Raw genomic sequence first — 12,885 nt, 5'->3', positions numbered from 1 at the left:
AAATTTTAAGGATGAGAACAGCAAAACAAATAAAGGATGCAGTTGTGTTACAATCTCTGCTTCCTGTTCATATATTAAACCATAATGATATAAAATATTAATACATATGTTTACTTGACAAAAATCACAAGCAAAAATGCATATGAGCAATATATGATCATGCTAACTCTCCCAAGAACATAATAGTATGGATAATTAAGAATTTTACCTTTGTATTTTATACCAAAGATTCACAATTATTTACTATTAATATATCTTAAGACACACCATTCAAGTTTGTACTGTATTTAGTGACACACAGTCAAAAGAAGAGTTTCAAGAGAAGAGAAAGAACATAATGAACAGAAAGTAATGAACAGAGGTAAACAACATGGAAAACCAACCTCAGACTTTTAGGTTGATAGATGTATACATACAAAAAAACCCAAACTCTGAATACCTTTTGGAATATACGTTTAAGCTTTGATTAGACATAGAAGAACTTTACAATTCTTCCAGAAGGCTTTGACTTCTGGGTATGGGAATAGAAATAGGAGAAAGAGAACAGAGAAGCTGGATACAAAGCTGATGCCCTTCCCAAATTCCTTTAGCAACCAGTGACTGGCAGAAGAGGAGAGATGTGTGAAAATTCTATAGGCAAATCAAGGAATCAAGAACTACTTCTTCGGTGAAGGTGATGGTGATGGTGATGATGAAGAGGATAAGGGGAAAAGTAGAAAAAAGAAGCACAGATACCTCAGAACTATATCTTCAGTAGAGAATCATTTTAAAACATGTGGAATAACCATAACTAGCAAGAATGAAATGAAAAGGGCTAAGCAATCACCCCATCTTCACTGAGACCAGAGAGAGCATTGTGAAATTCCCCGTAACTGGCAGCCTCACCTAGAGATGCATAGGAACCTGGATTCAGGGCACCGGCACCTAGGCGCCCACTTCTCACCGACTGCCCGGCAGCATGATGCGCCTTGGCCCCAGCAGCAGCGTTCACGTCAATGTCACTTCGTGAACGTTGCAGGCTTCCTGGAAGAGAACTGGCTTTGCTGCTGCTTGCTGATACTATGGAAGACAAAACAAAGGTAACCTACAGTATTTAAGTCAGTGTAAATAGCATGAAAATTATACAAAATAGAAACCGTAGTGAGCTAATCCATGCTGACAAATAGTCAACAAGGAGGCAGTAGCAGAATGGACATGACTAGAAAGAACAGAGTCAGAATGCCTCTGTTCCAAATCCTGGCACAACTAAGTATTTTTAGGTAATTGTTTCAATATTTTTGTCTCATTTCCCTTTCCATTAAATGGGAAAAATGGTATACTTTAACTGCAAAATCTATAGGAATGTTTTGGCGATGAAGAGATGATGTTTATAATTGATTTATGAAAATGAAGCACTGTACAAAAATAATTAGATAGTATTATTTTCTACTATTAGAAAAATGCAAGGAATAATAGACCAGCAGTAGAGCTAATCAGATTTAACATAAGCTCTGGTACTCTTAGGCAGTACAAATTAAGTGACTAAATTTCTAGCCTTTACTTTTTAATTTAAAAAATGAAGAGTTTTATAAACTCAGTCATGACCCAGCAATCAGTTGTGAAATCAATTGAATGGGTTATGGCCAGCATTTAAAAATATATCAATAGGATACAGATAGTATGTTTATAATGTACATACACACACTATATTTCCATACACAGGTACTGTGTACGTAAAATGATTTTTAAACTGTTGGTCATACCAAAACAATTTAAAAGCTGCTGCCTTAGAGATAAAATATATTATGATTCTTACTATTTAAAAAGACAATTACCTCTTCCAGCTACAGTTGATGGATTTGCTGTAGACCATTTAGAAGAAAAAGGGCGACTGCGAAGTAAGAAGAAATGCTTTTAGTAAGAAGACTTAGTTTACCACTTTTTAAATAACAATTAATGAAATAGTACTGAGTTGAGTGAATTTTGGGGAGTTGAAAAGTACTTCTAATTTTAACGTTCCTTTTACAAATCACATTAGAATAGTTGTTATTAAATGTATGTCACCACATTATCAATGTGTCTCAATTACCCATGAAACAAAAATGAAACAAGTAGCAGTGAATGAAGACTGCAAGCTCTACAGAGACAGGGAACAGGTTGATTTTGTTTACTCTGGTCCTCAGAACGTATCACAATATTCAGCACAGAGAACTCAATAAAAGCAGTCTGAACCCACTTGTATTTTGAAATGTTTTACTCAGAAAGAGAGAGAGGTATTGTTATTATTAGTACATAGGGAACTAGGCAAAACTGAAGCCCCTGTCATCTAAGTCCAATAGTTGGGGCACTGGCAATTCTTTTATTTATGTAGGTTTCCTGTGAGTGGATTTGTATAGTATTTGTCTTTTTGTGTCTCGTTTATTTCACTCAGCATAATGTTTATAAGGTCATACATGCTGTTCTTTCTTTTTTATGTTAAAAAAAGAAAGTATCACAAGTACTTGAGGAGAAACAAAAACAGCACGATAGGAAAAACATGAAAAAAATCAAGTCTCCTTTCGTGTAGGATACCCCTACAAAGGCATCCACTCTCATCAATCTCTGGTATAATATATCCCTCCAGAAACACTCACTGCTTATATGTCGGTGTACGAATGTATGCACTCCCCCATTTTTACATAAATGGTAGGTCTTTATACATATTTACTCCATGCAATAAATTTACTTCTATTTTAATGATGACATTTTTCTTTTTCTGATAGCACCATATTTTAAACAATTCCCTTTGGATGGTAATGTATGTAGTTTCTAGCATTTGCTGTTAAAAAAAATGAAATATTCTTATGCATATATCTTTAGAGTACAGTTAAGAATAGGTTATATGTCTCATTGTGGAAATTCCAGGTCAAGAGATGTATAGTTTTATTATAGTTCTTTCTTTATTAAACTTAAATGGAAATTTTCAACATACACAAAAGTATAGAGTTTGGTTCAATGAAACCCTATTTACCTATAAATACTTATCAACGTATCGTCAATTTTGTTTCAACATCTCTTCAGATACAGACACATACACCCTTCCACACACACACTCCCTTTTGCTCCAATTATTTTAATGAAAATTCTGGCCATAGTATTTTTACTTTATTCATAATATTTTAGTATGTATCCTAAAAATATACCATTATCACTCCTAAAAATCTAACAATAAATCATGGATACCATTAAATATACAGCCAATGTTCAAATATCCCAATTATCTCAATTTTTTCTTTTTACAATTAGTTTGCTCATATCAAACAAGGTTCATGCAAGAGGTTAATATACTCTTGAAGTCTCTTTTCTTTGAGTTCCACTTTCTCATTTTCCCCCCACCTTATGTGCTGAAGAATCCAGGTTGTTTATCCAATTTAATTTTACACTGTGGATCTTGCCTTTTGCATTCCCATGATATCATATAATATTTTCCCCTTTTCCCTATATTTCCTGTAAACTGGTACTACATCTAGAAGCTTAATTTGATTCAGGTATGATTTTTTAAATAAAAATGAGTATAAAATATTTTAATACACAAACACATATTATGTATATTTATGTACATGTGTGTGAATGTGTATATATATATACACACACACACACAAATGTATATGATTGTTTCAGAATAACAGTTCTTGCAGGACTTTGAGAGTGAATGCCTCCTTAAATCCCATGGCCTAGGTGCCTCACTTGCCTCCCCATAGTCTCAGCCCCGTATGAGAGAGCTACCAAGGCAATGAGCAATCTTCGTGAGGGTCCAGATCTCAAAGGAACATTCTGAGAACTGCTCTTTGTTGGAGAAATCTGTAAACACTCAGCACAGGGCAAGAGGCCAAGAAGATAGACAGTGGGTCACTGCTAGGAAGCAGAGAAGCCAACAGTTTTTGGTAATTTCATAGAGACAGAAAACATAGGATAAGGGTGGCCAAAGCAGCAAGGATTTGAGGACCCTATCATTATGATGAGAATGGAGTTACAGAGAAATGAATAAGAGCTCTTGAGGGAAGAGGTAAGGAAGGAAAGCAGTGGAGTTTTTACTGCCACAGAACGCTGAGTAAGAACTCAGAAGATGACTTCTGAATCGCTTATTACAATTCTTCCTTTCACTATGTTCTAGAAATAGAATACTTACTATATCTACTATTTTGGGGATATTTCAAAAAGTGTACAAAGTAGTATATGGGAATCCTGACTTTTAGACATGATTATCCTGTAACCCATAACTTCTCTAATAAAAAGAAAAAGGATATAAATCAGCGAGTCCCATTCTTTTTCCCAGACATGAACATACAGAAACAACGTATGAATCACTAAACTCTTTACTCAAGGAGACGAAGCTATACTAGAATGTGACCCAAATTGTGAGCTAAGAGATCAAAGAAACAAGTATAGTCAAGGCAACATTCTTTCAAGCTTTAGGTGAAAGCCAGCAGATATTCAACCATCCAATTTCAGGAACTTTGGGGAGGAGGTGAAGAGGAAGAGATCAGTAATTATCATTTATATGAACCTTACTTGAGACTTTCTTGTGAACTAGATGAGGACCTGTCTGATTGAGGAAGAGATGCTATACTGCCAGAATTCTTTAAGTATGTTTGAAGACTCTTCTGATAAGATGGCTCAAGGGAATTATACAATATCTCAGCTTCACCAGGAAAGTGGTTTCTAAGGCCCATATATGTTCTGGAAAACAAAAAAGAAAAGCACATAATGTAATAGTTCTACATAATTAGATATTAACAGTAAAATGTGTACATTCAAGAAGGAGGAAGATAAACCCACAAGTTTTTAATACATTCACTGAGCATCATGTGAACATTTTCTAAAATTAGCAAGTTTCAGATGGCAGGCTTTTGAAGAAAGCAGACCTTGGTCCAAAATGTGGCTGTGCTGCTTAGGATATATGTGCTTTGGGTAAACCACAAAAAATTCCAAACCTCAATTGCCGTTTATGGTGTTACCTTAAACACAAAATTTGCAGGATCATTTTAAGGATTAGAAAATAACATATACCAAGTGCCTCACATAGTGTCAGATATGCAACACATGGTCAATAAATGATAGTGAAACAAACAGGTTATGAAGAAAAGGAATACGAATGACTACACAAATGACAATTTGAAGTAGGCTGATGTTACAGATTCAACGGAGAAAACATCAATCTTAAATTTTATTAAAGAGTTAGTCAAGTAGAATATTTGGGACACCTCTGATATTTCATGCTCCCAATATAATTCCTTCAGAGAAGGGACCGAAGTATATAAACCGTCACAAAAAATATACCATAGACTTACTTTCTTGCCTCCACTCTGGCCTCAGCATCAGCATCATGAATTCCCTTCTTAATAGTTTCAACCAAGACGGCTGCATGTCTATAAAATACACACATATTTCGATTCATGTGTAAAGCTGTGTATTTTGCCACAAATAATACTGTTTATATATTAGACATCAGTCACAGAGAGGTAGGGGAGGTAAAATATCTGCCAAAGTACTTACAGAAAATTAGGAATTACATCATACCTACATTAAACAACAAATTCTATTTTTCAAAAATGGGTAGTAAACAGGGTAATATATGAATAAAGACAATTTCCAAGAAAATGGAAAGCAACATTATAGTCAATGAAAATGCAAATACTTCCCAAGTTTCAAACTTGCACTAATGAAAAACACAGCCATGCAAACAGCCAGTTACCAGCTATCCATATTTTCTTCTCATTCATCTCAGAGGTACATTAGCCATTGCTCAGTATATATCTGACTCAGTGACACGTGGGAGATGGTATGGAAATATTTTCCAACAATTCTCTCCTCTGAAAGGAAGTTCTTTTTTACTATCTTAAAGCATTCATTACTTGATGAATTGTACCTAAGGAAATCCATCAGGTGATTAGATATCCATTTTTAAATTTCTGTGCAGGTCAACCTGGAGTGTTCGCACATATCCCATTCTACTAAAGAGACTATCACCCATCACACAAAGAAGAAAAGCTCTGAAGGAAAATCAATAAAAACAGCCTTTAAAGCAAAATAAGAAATAATAGAAAACCAATGCCATCAACTTCTAAAGAACTGGTGACAATGGAGGGAGGGGCTGAAGGATGAAGGAAGAAGGACTGCATACCTTTCCAATGAATGAGTCTGCCACTCTTGCAACAGCAAATCTAAAAATTCAAATGAACGCCTGAAAAATAAGTTAGATCATAACTAAACGTTGTATTGATAAATACACTGCTTTCTTCTATAATTTTACTGTACTTTGGCCCCCTGAATTAAAGTATAAGTTAAAGAAAAACATTTAGCTATCTTAACTTTCAATTATCTCCTTATTTTAAGGCTCCAACTATTCCTATGCTAAATAGTTAAAAAGACCCTAAGAGTTCCTCATAATTTTATCTTAAAACGTTCATCAAATATAGTATTTAACAAATTTCACTTATTAAATACCTACTATGCCCTAGACATTGAAGATAATGGTGACCAAGAAAGACATGAAAATTCTGATCTTCTGCTCTAGATTTTATTTCCTCAAATACATATGTATATGACTTTTTAAGCAAGTATTTGTCATTTTCTTCTAAGTCTTCTAGCTCTCAACTTCTTCAACTGTCTCATTCTTGAGCTCCTCTTCTTCCTTGGCATCTGATGACAAAGCTCTGTCCTGTTTTTCTTCCTTTATTAACATTTTCTCTCCACCTCCCTGGAACAAGTGCTCATCTGGTTGGTGCTGATCTCAGCCCACTTCTCTTTCATAAGCTTTACTTGGACAATATCATCCATACCTCTGACTATCAGCTATGTTTCTCATGTCTAATCCTACATCTCCAACATGGGTTCTTCACTTTGGCTGTTAAGTCAAAGTTTCAGCTAACTCATGGACATCTCCACATAGGCAGTGCATGTCAACTCAGACACTACACAGAGAAGAACAAATTATCTCGCCAAATTCATCATTTTAGTCCACACTATATAGATTAGGAAATGAAAAACAGGGAGATTAGGTTAATCTGCCCAAGGTCATGTTATTAGTAAAGTGATGGAGCTGGCACTTGACCCTGGCATTCTGACTCCAGAGCTCACTTACCTCCCTCATGCATATCCAATTGTCAAGTCTCATTTCTATCCCTGAAATATTTTTTTATATCATCTGCTTCGCTCAATTATCATAAATACATCTATATTTCAGACTTTGCTTCTTTCTTACATAAGTTAGAACAATTTCTACTTAATTGAATCAATACTTCCCATTGGTCTTTTTTTTTTAAAAGATTTGTTTTTTATTTCTCTCCCCTTACTGCCCCCACTCCCGCCAGTTGTCTGCTCTCTGTGTCCATTCGCTGTGTGTTCCTCTGTGATCACTTCTATCCTTATCAGATTCCCTTATCGGGAATCTGTGTTTCTATTTGTTGCATCATCTTGCTTTGTCAGCTCTCCGTGGGTGCGGTGCCATTCCTGGGCAGGCTGCACTTTCTTTCGTGCTGGGCGGCTCTCCTTATGCGGCACACTCCTTGCGCGTGGGGCTCCCCTACGCTGGGGACACCCCTGCATGGCAGGGCACTCCTTGCGCGCATCAGCACTGGCCATGGGCCAGTTCCACATGGGTCAAGGAGGCCCGGGGTTTGAACTGCAGACCTCCCATGTGGTAGGCGGATGCCCTATCCATTGGGCCAAGTCTGCTTCCCTTCCCATTGGTCCTTTAAAATCACTTTTCCTAAGTAGAATAAAAACCTAACCTGGATGATATAATCTCCTGACCAAAAACCTACAACTGTCAAACACTCCCCACTATCTACTGAACAATGTCAAAATTTCTCTGCATAAAATTGAAAGTCCTCCTCACTCTGACCTCAATCTACTCTCCATCAACCTCATTTCACAGCAAATCTTTCATTTAGCATGAGCTCTGGCCTCAGTGCCCCAGATGATGGCTCCACCATATGCAGAAAAGTTTTACATCTCTGCTTAGGTTGTACCCTATTTAATTTACCTCCCCTAGAGTTACTGAATCGCTCCCCATTTTCGAGGAAATCTTATGATGCATTTCTGACTTCTTCTCTGTCAAGTTTATAGTTCCCCAATTACTATTTTCCTTGATGTAGTATAGTGGCTGGTAAACCTGTTCTGTGAAGGGCCAGAAAGGAAATAATTTAGATATTGTGAACCATTTATAGTCTCTATCTAATAGTCTTCTCCCCAACCTCACCCCCTTTAAAAAATGTAAAAGCCGTTCTTAGCTTGTGGACTGGACAAAACCAGGCCACTCCACAGATTTATTTGACCTGGAAGTCATGGTTTGTCAACCCCTGATGTAGGAGACTGAATATATGGTGTCAAAATTCTGAACCACTGAAAGGTAGAAGGATGTCTTATTCAGTTTCTTCATAACATTCAAAATATTTAAATATCAAATGAAAAAAGGGGAAAGAGTTATTTATAATTTTGTTACACATCATATACATAAATCTTGTTTTTGCTTTTATTGATGGTGATGGAGGTGATGCTAAAAATTACAGAAATCACAGAGAAGAGAGAGCAAGAGAGAGAGAACAACCCAACATGACTATTTACTCTGTTCCAACTGTTATGGCAAGTTATAATAACAGATATCTCTTTTAAGCATCACAATTCTATGGAATCAATATCACTACCCTTATTAACATATGTACAAACTGAGATTCAGAGCCATTAAGTAATTCTCCCACGTAGGACAGTCAGTGAGTCCATGGCAGTGCCAGGGACTCTAGCTGAGGCCTGACTCCAGACTATGCTCTCCAAAAACCAAGGAAATAAAGCAATTCAAAGAAACCAAAGCCTAATATGATAAAACTGAGAAATGTGGGTGATCATAATCCCATCATATCTCTATCCTTACATGAGATAAAATCAAGAACTGTATTCTGGTTCATGGAAGGCAAGAAATTAATGACAACTAATTTTTGAACCAGATTAAGATTCAAATGTAATACAACATTAAATGTTTAAAATAAAAACGAAAAGTACAAAAAAACAGAATATATATTTTTTAAAACCTACCTCCTCACAGGAACTGATTTTGATGTGCAATTGCTTGTTATTAAAGGTATGAGTCTGGGTACATGAGTATGCTGAAAAAGAAATTTCAGAAAAGGTTGAAAAATACTGTATATTTCACATAGTCCCTTCTATTTGCCTCATATTCAAGTACTTAGTTAAGTTAGAATAGGAAAAGATCATAAAATTGTATTTTGGAGGAACTGAAACCAGTTTTGAAGTCTTCCCCAATTAAAATAGTGTTAAAGATGATAATGTTTAAAGAGGATAGAAATAGTTGGTATATATGAAAAACACTGACTGTATATCTGTAAAGAACTACTATGACTGTATTTTGGGGGGAGGGAGCAATGAGAAGGGATGGCATGTACTGTTCATATTCTCTTATGTTCCCTACAAAGCTTTTAAAAAGTTAAAAAAAAATCCCTCCACAAAATAACTATTGAATTGGCAGGAACCATCTGAATCAACTATTTTGAAACTCAGGAGTTTAGCAGAATACTGTACAGTATCCAGGAAAGAGTGGGAGGAAGAGGCTGGTAAATTTTGGTAAATACCAGTGAATTTGATTCTCCCTGCAGTGGATACTGAGCCGCAGGGCAGGCAGCGGCGGGGACTGCAGCCCTGGGTCCTGGTGCAGCTTGCTGGTACCAGACTGGGTAAATAAAGGCCTAGTTCTCCAAACTCCAGGGGTGTGTGGTTTGATCACTGATCACTGTTTTTGATCAGCTACTTCAGACTGCTGTGGGCTGGCTCTGAGGGCAGCACTGTTCCAACACCACTTGGGCAAAAGCAGCAGAAGACTTTTAAAGAGAGGAACTTTCGTCAAAACTATGGCAAACAGTAAAAAGGCTGCAATAACTGCACAAGTGCGAAATCAAGAAAACGCAGCTTCGAAATCCATAGAGGTTCCAACTAACCTTACAGATTTCCCCCTACCAATTCCCCAATGTGGCATGGAGCCACTCTACCATCTCATTGTCAGTCTATAGCCCAAAGGAAGGAGAATAACTCATATGCACATACTGGGGAGTTTGGAGGTCAGTGCCAATCTATCCAGTGGAAGCCTGAAACACTGAACACTGAAAATGTTTCTCAGGCTTCTACTTCTAAGATTTGTCCTGAAGGCAGATTAACAGTTTACACAGTTAACACAGTGTAAGAAACAATTATGTTGAAGTGGCCTGGGATAAAAGACTACCTGCATTAAGTCATTAAAAAAAAAGCACTGAGGAGAGGGTGAAGGAAAAGGAGTATTCTAAATCATATAAAATGAGAATCCCTAAAGATAACATAAAGCACAAGCCCAGGAAAAGAAACAGGCTCTAGGGCTCTACACAGGCTCAGATTAGACAGAAAGAACCCTGCACTTTGCACTGCCTCAGGCTGATCTTGTTAAGAGGTCTAAGATCTGAAGGAAATCAGGAGCCTAAGCAGAGCAAATTTTTAAAGACTGTACAAAGTGCTTTTTGTGTTGGTGTGTTGTTTTTGATCAGCTCCTGGCACTCACAGAAATCTCTATCATATCACAGGCTAGACAGAAAACTCAAGGAAAAGACAGCTCATGGACTAAATCACAGAGTTAGCTTTTTAAAATATTAAAATCAACAGTGAACAACAAAAGATTAAAAGACAAATAGTAAAGGATGGTCTATCCAAAAGAACATGACTATGATCAAGAAAGAGGACCAGACTTGAGAAATACTAGACAGACTTTTAAAAAAAGATCCTCAATATGTTCAAGAAGATAAAGGAAAACACAAAGAAAGAAGAAAGTATGTGAAGAAAACAATAAATGAACAATGATATTCTCAATAGGAACCAAAAAGAAATACTGGATTTGAAGACCACAATAACTGAAGTGAAAAATTCCCTAGAGGGTTTCAACAGTAAATTGGAGCTGGCAGAAAAAGAATCATTGATCTCAAAGATAAGACAACTGAAATGAACTTGGATGACGAGTCAAAAGAACAAAGAATAAAAAAGAAGGACAGAGCATGAAAGTCCTGTAGAACACCATCAAGGGTACTAAAATATACATTATGGGAGTCCCAGAAGTAGAAGGAGAGAAAGGAGAAAAATACTCAAAGAAATAATGGCAAAGATTCCCAAAATTAACAAAAGACAAGAATATGCACATTCAAGAAGGTCAACAACAAGAAACAGGAGAAACTCAAAGAGAACCATGCCCAGACACATAGTAGTCAAACTGTCCAATGCCAAGGACAAGGAGAGTGTTCTGAAAGCTGTAAGGCAGACTCAGTTCTTCTATTTGAACCTATAATTAGTACTGTAACCTAAAACCTGATCACTGTGTTTAATTCTTTTAATGTGCTGTTGCTTTGGGGTGGCTAGTATTTTATTGAGGATTTTTGCATTTATGCTCTTAACGGATGTTCGTAATTCTCTTTTCTTGTGCTATCTTTTGATATGAGGTGAGGATGATGTTGGCCTTTAGAGTAAGTTAAGGAATGTACTCTCCTCTTCGATCTCTTGGAAGACTTTGAGCAGGATTGCTGTTAATTCTTCTTGGAATGATTGATAGAATTACCCCTGTGAAATCAGTTTTAATTACTGATTCAATCTCTTTACTAGTTCTTGGTTTGTTGAGGTCTTCTAGTTTTCTTGTGACAGTGTAGGTAGTTCGTGTGTTTCTTGAAATTTGTCCGCTTTCTCTAAGTTATTTAATTTGTTGGCATAAAGTGTATAGTACTCTTTTATTGTCCCTTTTTATTTTATTGTACCAGTAGTAAGGTCCCCCTTTTTGTTTCCGATTTTTATTATATGTGTCCATCTCTCACTTTTTCTTTGTCCATCTCGGTGAAGAATAATCAATTTTATTGATCTCTTCAAAGAACCAAGTTTTGGTTTATTTGATTCTATTACTTTTTCATTCTTTATTTTATCTCTATTCTAATCTTTGTTATTTTCTTCCCCTGCTGACTTTGGCGTTGTTTGTTCTTCTTTTTCCAATTACAAGGTTAGGTGTCTGATTTGAGATCTTTCCTTATTTTCATGTAAGTATTTAGAGCTTCAGTTCTTTGTAAACCCAGACGTGCAGAATTATACACTGTCTATCCGTTACTGAGTGGTATATTAATCTACTATTAATGTAGAACTATCTGTTTCTCACTTCACATCTGTCAGTATTTGCTTCATATATTTTGGTGCTTTGCCATTTGGTGCATGTGGTTTATAATTATGTCTTCCTGTTGAATTGACCCTTTATCAGTGTGGTGTTCTTCATGTCCCTCATAAGTTTATTACTCAAAGTCTGTTTCATCTGATATTAGTTTAGCTATTCCAGCTCTCTTCATTACTCTTTGCATGACATTTTTTTCCCACCCTTTCACTTTCAACTTACTTGTGTATGTATATAAGGTGAGTCTCTTATAAACAGCATATAGTTGGCTCATCCCTTCTTATCCAATCTCAAAATATCTGTCATTTGACTGGATGGTTAAATTCATTTACATTTAAAGTAACTACTGATAATGCAGGATTTTCTTCTGCATTTTGCTTTTTTTGTTTGTCTTATACTTATTTGACCCTCAATTTTTCCATTAATGCCTACTTTCATTTTTATTAGAATTTCTGTGTTGTGCCATTTTGAATCCATTTCATTTCTTTCTGAATGTATTTTTCATTTTCTTTTTAGTTACCATGAGGTTAAAATTTATTATTCTAAATCTATAATAGTCACATTTTATTTGATACCAATTTCTGTAGCATTCACATACACTATTCCTAGACCACTTTCTCCCTGCCTTTATTTTGTATTTGTTACAGTTTATATTTTTGTATGTAGTATGTCCAAAACCATAGATTTATTTTTTG

The 12,885-nt window shown here is 36.0% G+C and overlaps 1 protein-coding gene across 50 annotated transcripts in view; it reads right to left on the bottom strand.

Moving 5' to 3' along the window:
• CLASP2 (cytoplasmic linker associated protein 2) overlaps nucleotides 1–12,885 on the bottom strand; it is a 256,293-nt gene that overhangs the window by 98,092 nt on the left and 145,316 nt on the right. For all 50 annotated transcript variants that reach the window (XM_058290827.2, XM_058290835.1, XM_058290826.1 and 47 more), the window contains 6 exons: nucleotides 9,052–9,122; nucleotides 6,143–6,202; nucleotides 5,310–5,387; nucleotides 4,531–4,698; nucleotides 1,815–1,870; nucleotides 886–1,059 (listed from right to left, as the gene is read on the bottom strand). In XM_058290827.2, coding sequence (XP_058146810.1) covers nucleotides 886–1,059; nucleotides 1,815–1,870; nucleotides 4,531–4,698; nucleotides 5,310–5,387; nucleotides 6,143–6,202; nucleotides 9,052–9,122 — 607 coding nt within the window. The remainder of the gene's footprint in view (nucleotides 1–885; nucleotides 1,060–1,814; nucleotides 1,871–4,530; nucleotides 4,699–5,309; nucleotides 5,388–6,142; nucleotides 6,203–9,051; nucleotides 9,123–12,885) is intronic.

This window comes from Dasypus novemcinctus, chromosome 31 (genome assembly GCF_030445035.2).
Source record: "Dasypus novemcinctus isolate mDasNov1 chromosome 31, mDasNov1.1.hap2, whole genome shotgun sequence".
NCBI classification, from domain to species: domain Eukaryota; kingdom Metazoa; phylum Chordata; class Mammalia; order Cingulata; family Dasypodidae; genus Dasypus; species Dasypus novemcinctus.
This window is presented reverse-complemented; position numbering and strand designations above follow the sequence as displayed.